At 39.8% G+C, this 19,607-nt stretch overlaps 1 protein-coding gene across 1 annotated transcript; it reads left to right on the top strand.

Moving 5' to 3' along the window:
• The first annotated feature begins 234 nt into the window (after positions 1 to 234).
• On the top strand, positions 235 to 19,330 carry LOC128468205 (enoyl-CoA hydratase, mitochondrial-like). Its single transcript, XM_053449898.1, has 4 exons — positions 235 to 715; positions 1,191 to 1,388; positions 1,987 to 2,114; positions 19,208 to 19,330. Exons 1-4 carry the CDS (start codon positions 655 to 657, stop codon positions 19,328 to 19,330), a joined length of 510 nt encoding a protein of 169 aa, XP_053305873.1. The 5' UTR covers positions 235 to 654.
• Positions 19,331 to 19,607: the final 277 nt, after the last annotated feature.

Raw genomic sequence — 19,607 nt, 5'->3', positions numbered from 1 at the left:
TGGGAATTCCCGGCAAGGGAGGTTGTTAAAGCACATCGTGCAGATGTGCCGGCAGCGGAGGCTGTTTACACTCGCATTGCCGCTGCCGGTGAACGTCTGCGCAATGCGCTTAGACAATCTCCCGTGCCGGCATACACACACACGCCCCCCCCATGGAAAATCAGAGAGTAGGATACGGGTCCCCTGCACCGCTGCGGGGGATCTGTATCCTAACCCCGCTGCCTGCCTGGCGCCCAGAACTGCATGTCCCGGGCGCCGGGTGCTACACCCCGAATATGGGCCACACCCCCACTTTAAAGACTTAAAGTAGGGGGAAAAAAGTGCGGCCTATATTCGGGCCAATACGGTATATACACCTTGATTCATCCCATCTATGTTCCTAGCCACTGTATACGCTATCAGCCATGCAAACGTAAGAAACACAGACCATCAAAAGGACTAATGAATAATAATATTATTTTTAAGTTATATTTTTATTTGTGACTTTTGTGGCTCCGAAATGCGAGACCGAGATCCATAAACAAGAAGACGGGTCATCTGTCGTTTTTGCTCCGTTAAGTTTCTTCAAGTGAATGGCGTCGTTCTGTCCGTTTTCCTGTATGGGAAGGTATAATCAGGAAAGGAAGCCGCGTGACCGCGAGATAATGACGCGTGATGACGCTGTACGCTTTTCCTCTGCACGTACGAGATGACGAGACGCCGGACAAACCCGGAAGTAATTACTTATAAGAACGGACCGACGAGTTCATATTTTATAAATTATTAACTTTCAGCCCAAATTTTTTTTTTCCCAAATGCTGTATAATTTATAGATATTAAGTAAGAAATTGGACACGTTTCTGTAGAGTGTACTCACTTTAGCTTCTATTATTATTATTATTTATTGTTTTATATAGCGCCATCATATTCTGTAGCGCTGTACGATGGGTAATGCTAGTTTATTATCTGTTCAGTCCTGGAGTAGTAGATCAGGAGGAGTATATATAATGTATGGTTAGATACCTGCCAAGTGTGCCTTTTTGGGAGAGATAGTCCCTATTTTGATAACCCATAAGAATTCATAACAATGGCCCATGCTTCTAACCACCCCACCCCCGCCAGAAAATTAAATCTGCGTTCTTGCGTGGTGGGTCCGCGGGGTCCGCAGCTTGATGGAATGACGTATATATCTTTTACATGTCCCCCGGCAGGTCCGGCCTATGAGTACATATTGGTGGAGCACAAGGGCAAGAAAGAGAACGTGGGTCTCATTCGGCTGAACCGTCCCAGGGCGCGGAACATTTTCTGCGATGCCATGATGACCGACCTGAACCAGGCCCTGGACGCTTTCGAAGAGGACCCGCAGGTCGGGGCCATTGTGATCGCAGGACGCAAGAAAGCCTTTTCAGGTCAGTGACGTCTACAGCCCCCATAAGAGCAGTAAAGCTCTGGAATGCTCTCAGTTGCCACGGGTGACGGGAATGCTTTTAAAGGGACAGGCACAGCAGAACCAGCCCCAAAAATTAAATCAAAGTCCCGTCTCCGCTGGGCGCCGTCCTGGTCCCCTATAGCAGGAGAATCTGCTGGCGCTAAACGTTTAACGTGGGTTCCGGAAATCTCTCTTTTTTTCCAGGCACAAAAGCAGCAAAAAATATCTATAATTTATGTTTGAGTGTTTATTTAGCCGCCTGTGACACATTAGTCTTGTTTGCAGTGGTTCACCGTTCCGTTTAATATTGTTTAGTTAGCTGATTAGAAATGAAAAGAAGCGGCTATAACATTAAAGCGAAGAATTAACGCCAATAACTACTTTCCCATAGTACCAATAACTTTACTGAAAGGGTGGTAGATAAGTGGAGCAGCCTTCCACCAGAAGTGGTAGAGGTTAATACAGCGAGGGGATTTAAACATGCATTGGATAGGCATATGGCTCCAGAATGTAGACGGGGGGCCGGATGGGCCTTATGTGGAACTTTTACATTTTAATGCTCTTATTTACTATTCCAGGTGGAGCCGACATCGAGGAGATGCAGAACCGGACGTTCCAGGAATGGTACAGCGGCGGCTTCCTCGCTCACTGGAACCGCGTCTCTTCTATGAAGAAGCCCGTCATCGCGGCTGTCAACGGATACGTGGTGAGTGTGGGGGGGTCCGCCATACACTGCATTATGTCTGTATAGCCACGCAGTACCTACACATAGAACATTAAAGTGGGCCTATGTATAGTGTATATGTGTGTAATTATATATATATATATATATATATATATATATATATATATATATATATATGACTGCAACTAACGAATATTTTCATAATCGATTAGTTGGCCGATTATTTTTTTTTCGTTTAATCGGACAAAAAAAAATATAGAATTTTTTTATTTATTTAAAATAAAAGATAATTTACATTAAGATGTGTCATTGACACTTTTTTCTCTTTATCACAATGCCATTTCTCTATCCGCCTTCTTATTTTACTGACGTAATAATTAAAGCTATATTTTAAAAAGGTACAAGAACCCAAAACACATTATTTCTCAAATTAAGTTTTACCAAAATACCAAAAAAGGTTTTACTAGTACATATTAATTCATGTAAACTGTTTTTTCATATTTAATAAAAACTATGATTGAGAAAAATGCCTCTTTATATTTTATGCCACTCCTATGCCTCCTATATGCCACTCTGTCCCCCGATATGCCTTTTACCCCTGAAATGCCTAATAGCCCCCAATATATGCCACTCTGTCCCCTGATATGCCACAATGCCCCCTGATATGTCTTTTACCCCTAGATGCTACTGTGCCCCCTGAAATGTCTTATACACTCTGATATGTCTTATACCCCTGATATGCCTTATACCCCCCTGATATAAGAAAAACTGACAGCGCTAAAATAGGTATAAAAATATATGCTTTAAAAAATATAGATAATACACAATAAAATATAGATATATAAATATATGGACAATGCAAACAATCAAATATTACAGCAATCAAAAAATAAAAAAACACAAATTAAAGAATGCACATAATTAATAGATCCCGAAAAAAATTCTACCTGCCTCACCAGGGGTTAATATATCAACAGAAGAAGCGCAGGGCAAATAAGCATAAACATAAAAATAATACTCCAGGCTTAGCTTACCCAGTGGTGCTTATTTGTCCCGTTTTTCTTCTGTTGATACATTAACCCCTGGTGGGGCACGTGGAAGTGAAGGGAAGTAGCGGAGGTTGCGTGTTTTGCACAGACCCCCACCAGCTGAGAGAGGATAATCCAGGTCTCCTGCAGCGCTGCGGGGGATCTGGATTCTAGTGTTATAATCCGATCTCTATTAGATTTCGGATTATAGAAGGAGGGGAATTTTTCCCCTTGACGGACCGTGAGATACCCCACGGGTGGTGGGGGCACGGACCAGGGGTGGTTCGGGGAAGAGGCCTCCTATAGATTACCGGTTGCTGGGGCTGCCAGGAGAGCAGAGATCAGCCGGCGTCGTAACCGAGGTTGGTAACTTGTTTCTGGCTCTTCATCAAGGTATCAGCTACATCTTTAGAGAGACCTTGTGACGGATCGTCCTGTGCCCCAGACTGGACACATCCGCCCGTCAGCTCCTTCCCTCTCCCAGTCAGCGGACACGCTGTGGCTGTCCGAAGAAAGCAGTCACAGACCAGCACTTCCCTCAATCATGAGACAGAACTTCATGCTTTGAGGTTAAAACAGAACTCTCTTTATTACAAACACACAGAACTTATATACAATCTCCATTCACTGTGCACCAAACCCAACCCCCAATCCCATCAGCCACATCCCATCACAAATCCCATCAGCCACATCCCCTCACAAATCCCATCAGTATACAGGGGATGTATCAGGTGAGGGGATTAATGGATACAATGGGTTCCCCCACCTGTGTTATCCCCCCTGTAGTGCGGGTGCCGTCTGGGCAGATAGGGCTGTGCTGGCTGATTAAGAGCCCCAGCCAGATTATAGGATCGTCTCTTTGAAGGCTGGAGCTGCAGCCACATTCAAACCGGGTACACATAAATATAATAATAATAATAACAGTGAAGATCAGACAGGGTTCGTCACAATGCCCTTTAACCCCCTAAATGCCAGAGTGGCATATAGGGGAATAAGGCATTTCTGGAGGCAGAGTGGCACATAGGGGGGGTCAAAGGGCATATCATGGGGCACAGTGGCATATAGGGGGTATAAGGCATTCCTGGGGCAGATGTGCATAACTGGGGGGGCAGGTTGGAAAATACAAGGCAATAAAAACAAAATATTTTTCTCAATCATAGCTTTTGTTAAAACCCCTTCAATCCCAGGGGTTTTTGGTACCTCAAAGCCCAGAGCAATTTTGCCATTTTTGGGGTATGTCGGTTTAGCGATTATTCTCTGTTCCTGTGAATAGTGTACCCATGTAAACTATATATTGTTTTTTCAAGGAGAGATAGAGCTTTCGTTTGATACCATAGTTGGATGATTAGCTGAAAATTTAGAATGAGAAATTTAGTAAAAACTAGCGAAGATTAGAAAAATAAACTAATTTTTTTTTTACATTTTCCCTCTGAATCCTCACAAAATTAGGTAAAGTGATGGAAAATCCCCTCCAAGTTTATCAATTCAGGTGTCCTGATTTCAGAAATACCTAATTTAAATAGATTTTCCATACTTTCCCAGCACCAGGGAGCATACTATTAGGTGTACAATTTTGTATAATTTTTATGCCTATGGCTTAACGGGTTTGGGGGTTGTGAACGGGGGCAATGGGATGTAAGGTTTTTTTAAGAATTTTTTTTATTATCTTTTTTTATATATTTTTTTTAAAAAAAATTATTTACATTTTTTTACATTTTTTTGTATTTTTTATATATTTTTTTTTTTACACAGTAATGGTAAGAGGTCCTCCTAGGGACCTCCTGAACATGCCAGTGATGTCACAGTGACATCACAGCTCACAATATAATTTTTTTTAGTATTATTTATATTATTATTTTAATGATTTATTTAATATTATTTTTAAATCACTAACCGTTTTTTTTTTCCCCAGCTTTTCTGTTACAGGACGGGAGGGGGAGTGAGAGAGATGGTTTCTCACTCCCCTCCCCGCGATCCCCCTGCACCGATCACACTGTGATCTCTATGCAGGTCCTCACAGACCTGCATAGAGATCGTAGCGTCTCTGCCTCATCGGAGGGCAGGATATCCCCGCGTTTGCGATCGGGCAGTTTACAGTGTAACAGCTTACCGGCTTCTGCTGTCAGTGGGGAGTCCAGGCTGTCAAACGACAGCCTGGTCTCCCGTGCAGCGGCAGGGATGTGTCCCTGACGCTGCACGAAGGGCTGGACGTACCGGGACGTCCATAGGGTTTTCTTAGTGGGTGTTTTTTGGACGTCCCGGTATGTCTATAGGGGAACGAAGGGGTTAAAAAAAATACATGAATTAACTTTCACTGGTAAAACTTTTTTCCTTTAGGGTCGTCTTATATTCAGTTTTTTTTCTTCCCCCCCCCCCCTAAATTAATATTCAGCTTTTGGGGGGTTGTCTTATAATCAGGGTCGTCTTATAATCGAGCAAATACGGTATTCTGATTGTATTTAACATTATTATAGCTATTCTAATATCCTCCATTAACACTTCTCAAGTAATTGTGCCGTTATGATGTTCCCAATATTATGTTCGTACCTGTTATACGTCATCTGACATTTCCTTTAGCGGAGCTCAGCTGACAACATAACATGATATGTTCAAAGAATTCAAAGTGGATCTGTTAAGTATTCCAAACAAATACCTATTTTCAGGGCCGGACTGGCCCACCGGGATACCGGGAAATTTCCCGGTGGGCCGGCAGGTCCGTGGGCTGGGACCAGGGGCGGGCTGGGACCTGAGCGGCCGCTGGGTTCTGATGCGGCCGGCGCTACTATAATACTTTTTTCTTAATTTAATATGGCAAGCTGGTCCGGCTTGCCATATTAAATTTTAAAAATGTATTACAGTATCGCCAGCCGGCCACATCGGCACCCAGCAGCCGTGTGCGATGGCCGCTTAGTGATGGGAGCAGCGTGAAGGGTGAAAGCTCCGCCCCCTCGCACTGACCTTTCACCCCTCACGCTGCTCCCATCACTATGCAGCCATCAGATTGCTGGGAATGTAGTCTGAACGGCCAATGCGTGCTGATGATGCCGGCCGGCTCTGCTTTAATACTTTTTTTTTTTTTTACTTTATATGGCGAGCCGATCCTGCTTACCATATAAATAAAAAAAAAGTGTTAAAGGGGGGGGTGGAGCCATGACGTAAGACGCGAATACGCGCCGTGCGTGGCGATCTGAGCCTAGGCCGCGGCATGTCCAATGGTCCCTGACGACTTATCGTCCGAGATCCCGCCCGAGATTCCTGGAGACCTGGTAGACTGGACCCGCTGTGGAGCATCGTCGACACGAAGGTGAACGCTGTCGGTGCGTGCACACGCGGATGGACGCGGATGCAGATGCGGTGCTGATCCGATGCGCTGCTGATTTGAATTTGGACACAGACGCTGCGGATGCAACGCAATTGTTGAGGTTGGCTGGAGGAGGGAAGGTGTGGAGTTGAAGTGGTATGCTTCTTTTCCGCTGCGTGTTGGAGCTTTTGCCGCGGGGGGAGTGTGGATGGATGATTTTTTGTGCCGAGGGGAAAAGCCTTAATTAGCTACCGGCAATATAACCCATTCCCATCCCACCCATTTTTGGCAAGTTTTATGTTACTCCCTGAGGATTGCCACTTCTGAGGAACTCCCTTGATGACATGAATTGGAGCGATTTCTTCCCCAATTGCCACTTAGATAAGTAGATCTTCTCATAAACTTTATTATTTTCTCGTTTGAATTGCACTTTTGCATATTGTCTGTTTAAAAAGAATCGCTCTCGAATATATGAAATTTGAATATCTAACGATATATGGTGATTGACTGAACATAGATATTGTTCAAGTTTTTTTTTTTTTTTTTTTTTTTTTTTCCCCCTACATTAAATTTATTAAATATTATAAAGGGGAACTATAATTTAGGTTCTAATTTGTTACCTGAAGAAACATCCCCCTTTAAAATCTACTATGGCGGCAAAAAAACCTACTGATAAAGCCTCTAGAAGAGAAAAAAGAGATGATAAAAAAGATAAACCAGAGAAAAGGTTGTCCTTCTTTTCTCCACATACCTCAAAAATGGATAGTGAAAGATCTGAGTTGGAACATACGATGAACAGATCAAGCTCCGGAGAGGAAGAACAACATAAAATTATGACATCTATATCAGATACTACACCTTTAATTCAGGATCAGTTAAGATCAGCATTAGATTTCCAATTCGAGAGAATAAAACACGAGATTCAAATCCAGATACAAGACTTGAGAAATGATCTCTTATCAGTGGCAACTCGAGTTAAATCAAATGAAGAAAAAATTGAGTCATTATTCTCACAGGATTTGATACAGCAGGATAACATTAAACATAACAATACTAAAATAGAGGCTCTGGAACAAAAGCTAGCGGATTATGAAGACCGCGCACGACGTGAGAACTTAAGGATAAGGGGAGTACCAGAAAACCTCATCAATGAAAATCTAGATTCTTTCCTAAAGGATTTCTTCCAAAAATTGGGAGTTATACAAGATGGACATATTCCACTTTGGGAATACCACTACAGGCTTATAAAAGGTTCTGGAATCCCAGCAGACATACCTCGAGACATTTTATTACGCTGCGCCAATTTGAAAATCCGGGAGAAGATCATAAAAGCATTTAGAGAAGGCCCTCTGGGAGAACCATATCAAAAAATAAATATATTCCCAGACCTGTCATACTTCACAAGATCAAGAAGACGGCAATACGCTCACCTTACGGAGATTTTGAGGAGAAACCAAATCCGGTATAAATGGTCATATCCTGTTAAAATTACTCTAACCTATGAGCATAAAGTGCGGACTTTTGACAAAGTAGAAGATCTTGAGAAGTGGCTCCAACAGAAAAAAATTCAGTAATCTCAAGAACACCAGGAAACATCAAGAACGAACATATACGGATCTTGGACTTTTTTTTTTTTTTTTTTTTTCTCCTTCTTAGGAATTTCTATGTTGTCTTAAGGATTATTATTTTTTTTCTATACTATTAATTATAACTGCTATGGGGTTGTCATCACTTGGTTATAATACTTTTCGGGCCATAGACTCCCGAATCTTGTCGGGTGGGATTATAGTTTTTATTTTGTCCCTTTTTTTTCCCTTTTTTTTATTTTTTTATTTTTTTTTTTTATTTTTTTTTTTTTATTTTTTTTTTTTTTCCTACTCCCACGAGGGGTTATTCTTCACATACATATACTCACTTTTTTTTTTTTTTAAACTCACTTATTTGTTCACATATTTTACTTTTTATGGTGATACACTGATTCCATAGGATTTATTCACTACAAACATGTAAGAAGGAACGAGAGGCAAAGAATAAGAGGAGAGAGAAGAATAAGTAGGGATAGACACGATTGCTTGGATATGATAAGACACTTTATATTCACATTACACATATATATCCTTTTTTTTTTTTTTTTTTTCTCTCTCTCTTTTTTCTTACACGAGGGGCTATTAATTACATACATTCAAGATATATATATCTTCTGTATATATTCTGCAATTATCACGTAGTCACATATTTATTTTGTAATTGCCTACACATTGATTTCACATTATAGGAGTCAGATACATTAATATGCACGAAGAAGAAAAGAGGAGGGAGGAGAAGGGAAGATATGATAATTTACTATATATCCACATATAGTACACATACACCTACATAATTTTTTTTTATTTATTTATTTTTTCTCTCTCTCTTACACGAGGGGCGATTAATAATATATATTTTCTATATAAATACTCACCTTATATAATTATGCAATTATCATGTGATCATATATTTAATTTTTATTTGTTGACACATTGATTTCACATGAGTTAATTTTATTAGTATGTTAGAAAGAAGAATAAGAAAAGAGTAGGGAGGAGAAGGGAAAGACATGACAAGACACCATATACTTATATACATTATATGTATATTCATATACTCGTTTTTTTTGTTTTTTTTTCTTCTCTTTTCGTCTTAGACTCATTATTTAATAAGATTAAAACATAATATAGGCCTAGACTCAAATGTCATCGTAAAGATGGCAATATTTATTCGCAGTAATAATGAAGGGATGTTCTGCGGATATAAGTGGTGTGTTCAGGGTAAGCCCCACTTAATGCCTGTTTTATGTTATATGTTAATTGTTTTTTTATGTGGATCCTATTCTTTTGTATTACAAAATATTTCTGGTCTGGCAATCGAGCGGAGTACTAATAATTTCTTAAAGAAACAGATATGATAAAATTTGGTACGATAAATGCTCAAGGTCTGAACTCGAAGAAAAAAAAGGCCATAGTGTTACAAAGATTATGGCAAGAAAGATTAAACATATGTTTCTTGCAGGAAACACACTGGCGGCTTCTAGATAAATTAGATATTAGTAAATATAGATTTCCTTTTATTATTACAGCATCCTTAAAAACAAACAAAAAACGAGGTGTGGCCATTCTTTTTTCCAAAGGTTTAAATTTAAATTTTAAACATGTAGAAACTGATCCGGAAGGTAGATATATAATAGCCATAGTAACTATCAATAATATGCTGTTTACATTAGTTAACGTGTATGCACCCAACCATGCACCAGTCAAATATCTGACTAAGTTATTAGATAAAATATTAAAAATCAAACAAGGACTTTTAGTGTGGATGGGTGACTTTAATTGTGTCTTAGATCCTCAACTAGACAAACTATCCTCTAAAGGTACTATAAAAGGACGAGGCTTAATATCACAGGCCCATAGATTTCAATCATTACTTAAAAGGCATGTACTCTATGATATATGGCGGACTTTCCATCCGACGGATAGAGACTATACTTGTTTTTCAAAAACGCATTGTGCATACTCGCGTATTGATTTAATAGTGGGGGATAGTAATTTGATTTCTAAGGTTAAAGAGATAAATATATATGAAGTAACTTGGTCGGACCATAATCTGCTCTCAATGAATATTGATGAAAGCGTAGAGAGATGCAGATCTGATTGGAGATTAAATCCTAATTTGATGAAAAAAGAGACAGACATTGAGTATATAAAGAGGACAACAAAGTATTTCTTCATCGAAAATGATAAGGAGGGTATATCCCCCTTAAATCTATGGTGTGCCTATAAGGCCGTAATCAGAGGTCATTTTATCAAATTGGGTGCCAATGCAAAAAAAAAGACAGAAGCTAAACTGTCCGATTTATATATAAAACTTTCACAAATAACTAAGCTTAATAAAAATAATCCTACAAAACACAATTCTGATAGGATCACAGAATTAAAAGATAAAATAAATCTTCAACTTCTAGAAAATACTAATAAAGCTTTAATGACTTTAAACTCCAAACGTTACTATAAAGGAAATAAAGCCGATAAAATGCTATCTAACCAACTCAAGAAGAGAAGAGAAGATAGGATTATTTCTAAAATTATACATGAAGATAAAACCCTGCTAGCTCCCAAAGATATAGGTCAGGCCTTCAATCATTTCTATGAAGACTTATATAATTTATCTACCAAAGTTACTGAATCAGACATAAAGCAGTATTTTCTGGAAAGAACGTTTATAAAACTTTCCAATCAGTCTACAGATAGATTAAATGGGGAAATTTCTCTAGAAGAAGTACAAAGAGAAATTCGTAGACTTTAGGAGAGGAAAGCCCCTGGACCAGATGGCTTTGATGCCACATTTTATAAGGTTTTTATAGAAGATCTGGCTCCACAATTAGTTTTTGTGTTTAATGAGATTATGGATAAAGGGTTTATTCCAGAAGAACTTTTGCGAGGAAATATTATCCCGATATTAAAAGAAGGTAAAAACCCAGAAAAAATAACCAGCTATAGACCCATTTCTCTATTAAACACTGATATAAAAATATATGCAGGAGTTCTTGCCCAGAGACTTAATCCTGTACTCCCACAATTGATACACAGTGATCAGGTTGGTTTTATAAAAGGCAGGCTAGCGACAAATCATATAAGGGCACTAGTGGGCCAAATGGAACATACCCTACAAGAAGCAGTTCCCCAGCTGACCCTGTCATTAGACGCCGAGAAGGCTTTTGACAGGGTCAGCTGGAAATTTATGGCTGAAACCCTGAAAGCCTTTGGAATACATGGGAAATTTCATCAGGCGGTTATGGCCATGTATAGTAATCCCAAAGGCAGAGTGTTTGGTTCGGGTATAAATTCCAATTGGTTTCCCCTTACAAATGGAACAAGGCAGGGTTGTCCCCTCTCCCCCCTGCTATATATTCTCTCACTAGAACCTCTGGCGAGAGATATCAGAGCCTGTCCGAATATAGTCGGTTGTGGAGTGGGAGATTTTCAGAAAATAAAACTTTATGCGGATGATATATTAATCACACTTAAAGATCCTTTAAATTCAATAAAATACGTTTTGGATTTAATACATAAATATAGTTTTGTTTCTAATTATAAACTAAACATAAATAAATCTATTGCACTCCCACTACATTTAGACGCAGAACAAAGGAATGAAATAGAGAAAATGGGTCTGAGCTGGGCCAATGAATCTCTTTGTTTCTTGGGAGTTAAAATTTCAAATACCCCAAGAAATTGGATGGAAATCAATCTTATGCCTTTGATAAAAGAAATAAACCTCTCCCTCAAAAAATGGCGAGGTTTATTTATTTCCTGGTGGGGGAGGATAAACATAATCAAAGCATATATGTTACCTAAGTTCTTATACTTATTTAGGATGATCCCTTTGAGTATTCCTCCTAGTTGGTTAGAGCTAATTCAAGGTTCCTTTAATAAATTTATATGGGGTCCTAAAAAACCAAGATTAAATCTCCAACTGATATCTAAGAATAAAATGCAAGGGGGCCTTAGTGTCCCACTGATACAGGATTATTCTCAAGCAGCTTTATTACTCCATGCCTGTTTAACTCAGAGACAGGAAGCATCCTCTGAAGCTTGGTATAAAGGGGAGATTCCAATGGGATATCCATATAAAGATTTACTAACTCTTTTCTGGATCCCGACTAAAAAAATTCCTGAGATAATGGAAAACTCTACCAGTTTAACATTAAGACATCTTCTGATTTTTTGGAATCGAATTAAAAAGCGTGCAGGGTTAAAGGATAAAATTATAAATACGCTTCCTCTCTGTCTTATAGAAAGAACTATTGGAAACTTGAACTTAAATCTTTGGAGACAAAAAGGTATACTTAGGATAGAACATCTGCTGGTGGGAACTACCATCAAATCTTTTTCGCAAATCCAAATTGAGTTCAACCTTCCAACTAAGGAACTTTTTAATTATCTAAGAGTTAAAAGCTTCTTAATAGATTCTGTAAATTCGAATCAGATCCCAAAAATACAAGAATTATTTTCTTATTTAATTACAGGAAACTCTCAAAAAAAATTACTTGCAAAATCATTAAAATTGATTACCCTACTTAAAAAAGACTATGGCCCTCCGGCATTAAAAAAATGGGAGAATGATTTAGGAAGACCAATAATTGAAGAGGAATGGAATAAAGCACTGAATTTAACTTATAAAGATATCCACTGCTTAAACCTCAACGAGTTGCAATACAAAGTAATGAACCGTTGGTACCTTGTGCCGACATTATTAATGAAAATCTCTTCTAGGAATATATCTAACTGTTGGAGATGTGGCTGTACTAATGGTGATTTTTTTTCATATATGGTGGAATTGTTTTCCACTAAAGAAAGTTTGGATGAAAGTCTCATGCAAACTTATAGATTTTTTTGGCACCCATTGGAACCTGACTCCAGACAGAGCTCTATTGCACCTAAATCTTCCTAAAGTGTCTACTCAAGAAAGGAAATTTTTATTACACCTGCTGACTGCTATTAAAATAACAATAGCTAGAAATTGGAGATCCTCAGAACCTATTCTTTGGGAAAAAATTAAAACCCAGCTTTTATATCAATGCCACATGGAGAAATTGATCCTTTCCCAAGAAAGAAGAACTCATGTATACCAAAAACATTGGGAAAAATGGATCAAAATACTCCAAGAGGGAAAATTAGATTGATAATATGTTCAGTCTTTGGTATATTATAGTTTTTAGCCAGAAATATTTTGTAATAATATCTTAACTGCTACATAATTGTTTTAATATATGTAATGATATTTATTCTATTTATTCTAGTATTATATCTTAATTATTTAGATACATAAGTATCGGATCCAATATATGTCCTGTCTTGTATATGTAAAGTCCTTTTCTGTCTTTTTCCTTTATATGGTAATATATGTGCCAATTAAGGTAAAAATGTTTAAAGTTTTTTGTTGTGCGTTTTAAAAAACAATAATAAAAAATATAAATATAAAAAAAAAAAAAAAAAGTGTTAAAGTAGCTCCGGCCGGGGGCATCAGCACGCACCGGCCGTTTAGATTACATTCCAAGCTGTCTGATGGCTGCATAGTGATGGGAGCAGCGTGAGGTGGAAGCTCCGCCCCCTCGCACTCAGACTGCTGCAGCACCGGATGTCAGGTCAGTGACATCCTGTCAGGAGAGAGAAGAGAACATTGTGCGGCTATCAGAGGACGGAAGTCAAGAGAAGTAGAAGGTGAGTAAAGTAATGTATTTTTTTGTATAAATGTATAATATTTTTTTGAATGTGTTAAAAACAAAAAAAATCGGCATGTGTGTGTATGTAAGTGTGTCCCCCTATATGCCACTCTGCCTCCAGAAATGCCTTTTACCCCCCTATATGCCACTCTGTCCCATGACATGCCTTTTAACCCCCTATATGCCAGAGTGGCATATATGGGTATAAGGCATTTCTGGATGCAGAGTGACATATAGGGGATTAAAAGGCATATGATGGGACAGAGTGGCATATAGGGGAACATAAGGCTTTTTTGGAGGCAGAGTGCCCCATGATATGCCTTTTAACCCCCTTTATACCACTCTGCCTCCAGAAATGCCTTATACCCATATATGCCACTCTGTCCCCTGATATGCCTTCTAACCCCCTATATATGCCTTCTAACCCCCTATATATGGTTAAAAGGCATATCATGGGACAGAGTGGCATATAGGGGTATAAGGCATTTCTGGATGCAGAGTGACATATAGGAGGTCAAAAGGCATATCTGGAGGTATAGTGGCAAAAAGGGGGTTAAAGGCATATCACGGGGCAGAGGGGCATATAGGAGGGTTGAGGCATATCAGGGAGGCAGAGTGGCATATGGGGGTTAAAAGGCATATCATGGGACAGAGTGGCATATAGGGGGTATAAGGCATTTCTGGAGGCAGAGTGGCATATAGGGGGTTAGAAGGCATATCAGGGGGGCAGAGTGGCAAGCATGGGGGCAGAGGTGCATAACTCGGGGGTGGGTTGTCAAATGAAAGGAAATAAAAACCAAACATGTCTCAATCATAGCTTTTATTAAATATGGAAAAAAAATAGTCTACATGAATTGATAAAGAAATAAAAGTTTCTTACCAGAATATCGTGAAGAATAATGTGATCAGTGTTTTGTTCCACTGAATAAAATGGAACTCTTTCATCTAAAAATGTTCGCAGTAGTAAATGTTTTGATCCCATTATGTGTAATGTATTTCATTTATTAGGGCCTTTTAACACTTTTGCTTTCTGGCATTTTCATACAAATAATGAGATAAAAAGAATGGCGAATAGTGTGAGTCGGGTATGTATAAGGGGTGCGTGTGGTTAAAGAGCGCGACCGTGAGATAAACTATATGGGGCTGGTCTCCAAATTTTTCCAGGGCTGCTTTTCAGTCCCAGTCCGGCCCTGCCTATTTTGAGAAGTGACGTAATCATTCTCTCCTATTTAGTTAACTCTTTAAGGAGCAGGCTGTTTATTTTTTGAACCCTTTGCGATCCAGACTGTTAACACTTTTTTGGTGCTCGTGTTTAGCTGTAAATTTCTTCTGTCTTGTTTAGTGAACCCACACAAGTTATATATTGGTTTTTTTTCTTTAAGGGCTTTAATTATTCTAAAAAAAATATGCTGAAAATGTGAAAAGAAAAAAATCTCTTACTCATCTACAAAAGCTAATGGGAAAAAAAACTGCTACCAAGTGTTTTTTTTGCAAGTTATTGGGCAATAAGTACAAGTAGTGTTTTGGGTCTCAAATGCCACATTTGGGAGGTGTGCATTCTTCAAGTTAGAACTTTACCATCTGGTTATCCTGCCCCCATGTCTTATTTGGGATATCCTTGAACTCGGCCAATTCAATTTATCTCATCAAACCAGTTTTAAAAACTAGACACTACAGGGTATTTAAAGTGTGGTAAATAGTAAGTGCTAGCTCCATTTTTTATTTTTTTTTAGTCAGAAAGTGTGGCAACTGCACCATGCATTATTCTCATTGTATTTACTGCCTTTTAGGCTTTGTTTAGCAGGATACTGCAGCTAAAATCATTGTAATGCATATGATAACTACATGGCACCTTTTTTGTGATATCCTTCTTGCAAATGAAATGCAAAATCCTAGAGATTCCCTCCCCCGGCTATTTTGTGTGCATGCGTCGTTCAGCCGGACAAATATTCCTTCACAGGATATGCTGAACTCAACTTGGCCAGTGCTATGGATGGGTGTGTATCTGTTCAGAAATTGCAGATTTTAGTGGGAATTAGGGCTGCAACTAACGATTATTTTCATAATCAATTAGTTGGCCATTTTTTTTTTTTTTGGATTTAAAAAAAATAAATGTAAATTTTCCATTTATTTAAAATAACAGGATGTTAAAAAGAAACTGCAGAATAAAAAAACTATGATAAAAATGCATTTCTTGTTTTTATTTCCCAACCAGCCCCCCGAGTTATGCACATTTGAGCCCAGGCTTGCCACACTGCCTCCTAGATATGCCACTCCTCCCTCCCAACATATGCCTTATACCCCCTGATATGCCACTCTGTCCTCCCCACATATGCTTTATACCCCCCCAGATATGCCATAGTGCCCTCATAGATTCATAGACTCGTTCACAGCACAGACTCAATTAATCCTTAACACCATATTAACCGTAACTGCCCCTAAATTAACCCTAAACACCCCATTAACCATCACCGCCCCTAATATTATTTTAATACTCGGTTAGATGTCTGAGCCATGTGACAGGGAGGGCCTGGGAGAAAAGGGGGCGGGGCCAACCATCAGAGTGACTTCAGGGAGGGCCTGGGAAGTAGTAACTGCTGTAAGTTACGTTGAATGATGATTATTGGATTATAATATATATATATATTTTAGGGAGCATTTGCTCTGAAAAAAACCCTCATTTTATAATCGATAAAAAAAGATTCAACTAATCGATAATGAAATTCGTTGGCAATGATTTTTATTATCGATTATTAGCGATTAGTTGTTGCAGCCCTAGTGGGAATGTTTTACTGCCAATGATTGGCTGTAGCAAGAATAGCCAGACCACCGGCAACTGCAAGAAATCCTAACCATAACTTTACTGTAAATCAAAAATGATCAGTTTCTGCTTATGCTTTTAAATAACATTTTTATAATTTCTTTACTATTTTATGAAAATAGCATTTACAGAGCGTATTTACATCTCTTGCAAGTATTAAAGTTGGCCAGGAAATGTAGTCTTGGACAAACTGAAACTCTTAAAACTTCTTCTTTCAGCTATCCAGGCTTCCCAGTGAAAATGAATACCGGTACTTCCCATCAAGCCATAGGCCTAACTAGAGCGCACACTTTCCATGGATGCCTGGAAATATCGGGATTTATTCTCAAAACCGAGAAAATGTCATGCCAAATGCTTTTGTCAACTTTCCTCATACCCATTCATACTACTTTTTTTGAAAGGGGAAACTGTCTTTGTGAGAAAAGAGGTTTGCCAATATTTGGCAAATTAATTAAAAACGTTTGTTTTTTGTATATTTTTAGAGTTTTATCATTGTGGCGTTACATTGAGTTTCTGACATGTAGCAGAATTTTCACAGAGTAAGTTTTACTGGGATTTTACCCATTTTGTAGTATACCGGATATAAAAATGTGTAAAAATAGGCAAGGTGCTGAGTATTTAGTCACTTGTATTGTGCGGTGTATAAAATAAAAAAAATAAGTTTTATTTTTCCAAGCCTATTGGATATATTTTATCATGGAATGCAACCAAACAGTACTTGGGGTATATTCAGAAATATGTGTATATATATATATATATATGTATGTATGTATATATATATATATATATATGTATGTATATATATGTATATATGTATATGTATGTACCGTATTGGCTCGAATATAGGCCGCACTTTTTTCCCCCACTTTAAGTCTTTAAAGTAGGGGTGCGGCCTATATTCGAGGTCTAGCGCCCGACGCCCGGGACATGCAGTCCCGGGCGCCGGGCAGGCAGCGGGGTTAGGATACAGATCCCCCGCAGCGGTGCAGGGGACCTGCATCCTACTCTCGGATGTCCTCAGACAGCCTCCCCTGCCGGCACTTTCCACGGGGGGGGGTGCCGGCACGGGAGGTTGTCTAAGCGCATCGTCTGGACGGTCACCGGCTGCAGCGATGCGGGTAAACAGCCTCCGGGTTGTTTACCCGCATCGCCGCAGCCGGTGACCGTCCACACGATGCGTTTTACCTCTGCCCCCAAGACTTACCGGAGCAGACTCCCGGGTGTCTTGCGGGGCGCCGGCGGGGGACATCTACGCAATACGCGTATACAACTTCCGGTTGTATACGCGTATTGCGTAGATGCCCCCGCCGGCCCCCCAAGACACCCGGGAGTCTGCTCCGGTAAGTCGGGGAGGGGGGGCAGAGTGGCATATCTCGGGGGGGGGGAGGACAGTGGCAGCATATCTCGGGGGGGGCAGCATATCTCGGGGGGGGCAGCATATCTCGGGGGGGCAGTGGCAGCATATCTCGGGGGGAGGAGGACAGTGGCAACAAATCTCGGGGGGAGGAGGACAGTGGCAGCATATCTCGGGGGGAGGAGGACAGTGGCAGCATATCTCGGGGGGAGGAGGACAGTGGCAGCATATCTCGGGGGGGGAGACAGAGTGGCAGAATGTTTTTTTTTTTTTTTTGGTGCTTTTTTAAAGAAAAAAACTTTTTCTTTAAAAAAGCACCAAACTTTTAGGGTGCGGCCTATATACGGGGGCGGCATATATCCGAGCCAATACGGTATATATATATATAACCTCATTTACATTGTCCCACCAATAATTACTGATAAGGAAGCTGAAATAAAAACAGTTTTCGGTTTTAGGGTCTCCTTCCTTTATCCGAAACAGTATACGACATGCTGAAGGTAATCTGGGTATTCCAAAACAAGACGTGTGCTTTGGTAACCATGATGTGAAAAGAAGTTACACCAATCGGCCATAACATTACGACCACCTGCCTAATATTGTGTAGGTCTCCCTTTTGCCGCCAGAACAGCCCTGACCCGTCGATGCATTGACGCCACTAGACCTCCAAAGGAGTCCTGTGGTGTCAGAACCAGTATTATCTTTTTCAGGAATTTGAGCTACAATAGCTCGTCCGTTAGGTTTACTCACATGGGCCAGCCTTGGCCCTCCACGTTCTTTGAGCCTTGGCTGCCCATTACTGTCGCCGGTTCACCGCTCTTCTTTCCTTGGACCTCTACTGACCACTGCAGACTGGGCTTAGCCCACAAGAGCTGCGGTTTTGGAGATGCGCTTACCCAGTCATCTCGCCATCACAAACTGGGCTTTGTCAAAGTCGCTGAGATCCTTACTCAGGATGCTTCTAACGCATCAACTTCGAGGATGAGATGTTCGCTTGGTGCCTAACTTATCCCTGACATGTGCCGCGATAACAAGACTATCAGTGTCATTCCCCTCACGTGACCGTCGTCCGTGGTCATAATGTTACGGCTCATCAGTGTATAGTGTTTCTGTGTGTAGTGACATTTTTAGTTATTTGTCCTTGTTCCATGTTAACCCCTTTGTGACAATGGGGTTTTTAACATTTCTCCAGTTTTTGTTTTGCCTAAATGGCAATTATGTACAAGCGATTAAAATGCTACACATTTTTTTATATTTTTGTTTACTTTTTTTTTTGTTTGTTTTTTTTAAGTATACTTCTAGCAGGAGGGGTACAAGGTGTTTTACATTGTTTTTTTTAATTGTATGTACAGGGCTCCATCGCTGACCGCAGTACCTGTGATCCGTCTGCAGGAGCGCAGAGGTCCTGGGAGAAGCTCACGATTGCTTCCAGCAGCTCCAGCCGCACTGAAGGAAAGCACAGCTTCAATATTTAGTGTGGTGGCCACGTGAAAGCTGTGACCTCAATTGATTTCCCAGTTTCATGATACCCACCATATAACATTTGGGAATTGTTAGTCACGGTAAAGCGAAGCCGACACTCTTCTTCTTTCTATTAGTCTCGTTCAACATGAAACCTTACTGACTTCATTACAGACCTCTTAGATCCATGGCCCAAGGACTGATTTAAGGTTTTAAGTATCCTTCCATAGATCCAGTGGTACCAAACGCTATGGTTACGAATACACCTTGTTTTATACGTATATCCAGTGG

The sequence above is a fragment of the Spea bombifrons genome, chromosome 11, assembly GCF_027358695.1.
Source record: "Spea bombifrons isolate aSpeBom1 chromosome 11, aSpeBom1.2.pri, whole genome shotgun sequence".
NCBI lineage: Eukaryota > Metazoa > Chordata > Amphibia > Anura > Pelobatidae > Spea > Spea bombifrons.
This window is presented reverse-complemented; position numbering and strand designations above follow the sequence as displayed.

Bases quoted from the DNA above. Each gene is read 5' to 3' on its own strand.
- LOC128468205 (XM_053449898.1), top strand. From the start codon at position 655: ATGACGCTGTACGCTTTTCCTCTGCACGTACGAGATGACGAGACGCCG. The intron at 716-1,190 runs GTAATTACTTAT...GTCCCCCGGCAG, and splicing joins GACGCCGGACAAACCCGGAA to GTCCGGCCTATGAGTACATA. The intron at 2,115-19,207 runs GTGAGTGTGGGG...TTGTATGTACAG, and splicing joins CGGCTGTCAACGGATACGTG to GGCTCCATCGCTGACCGCAG.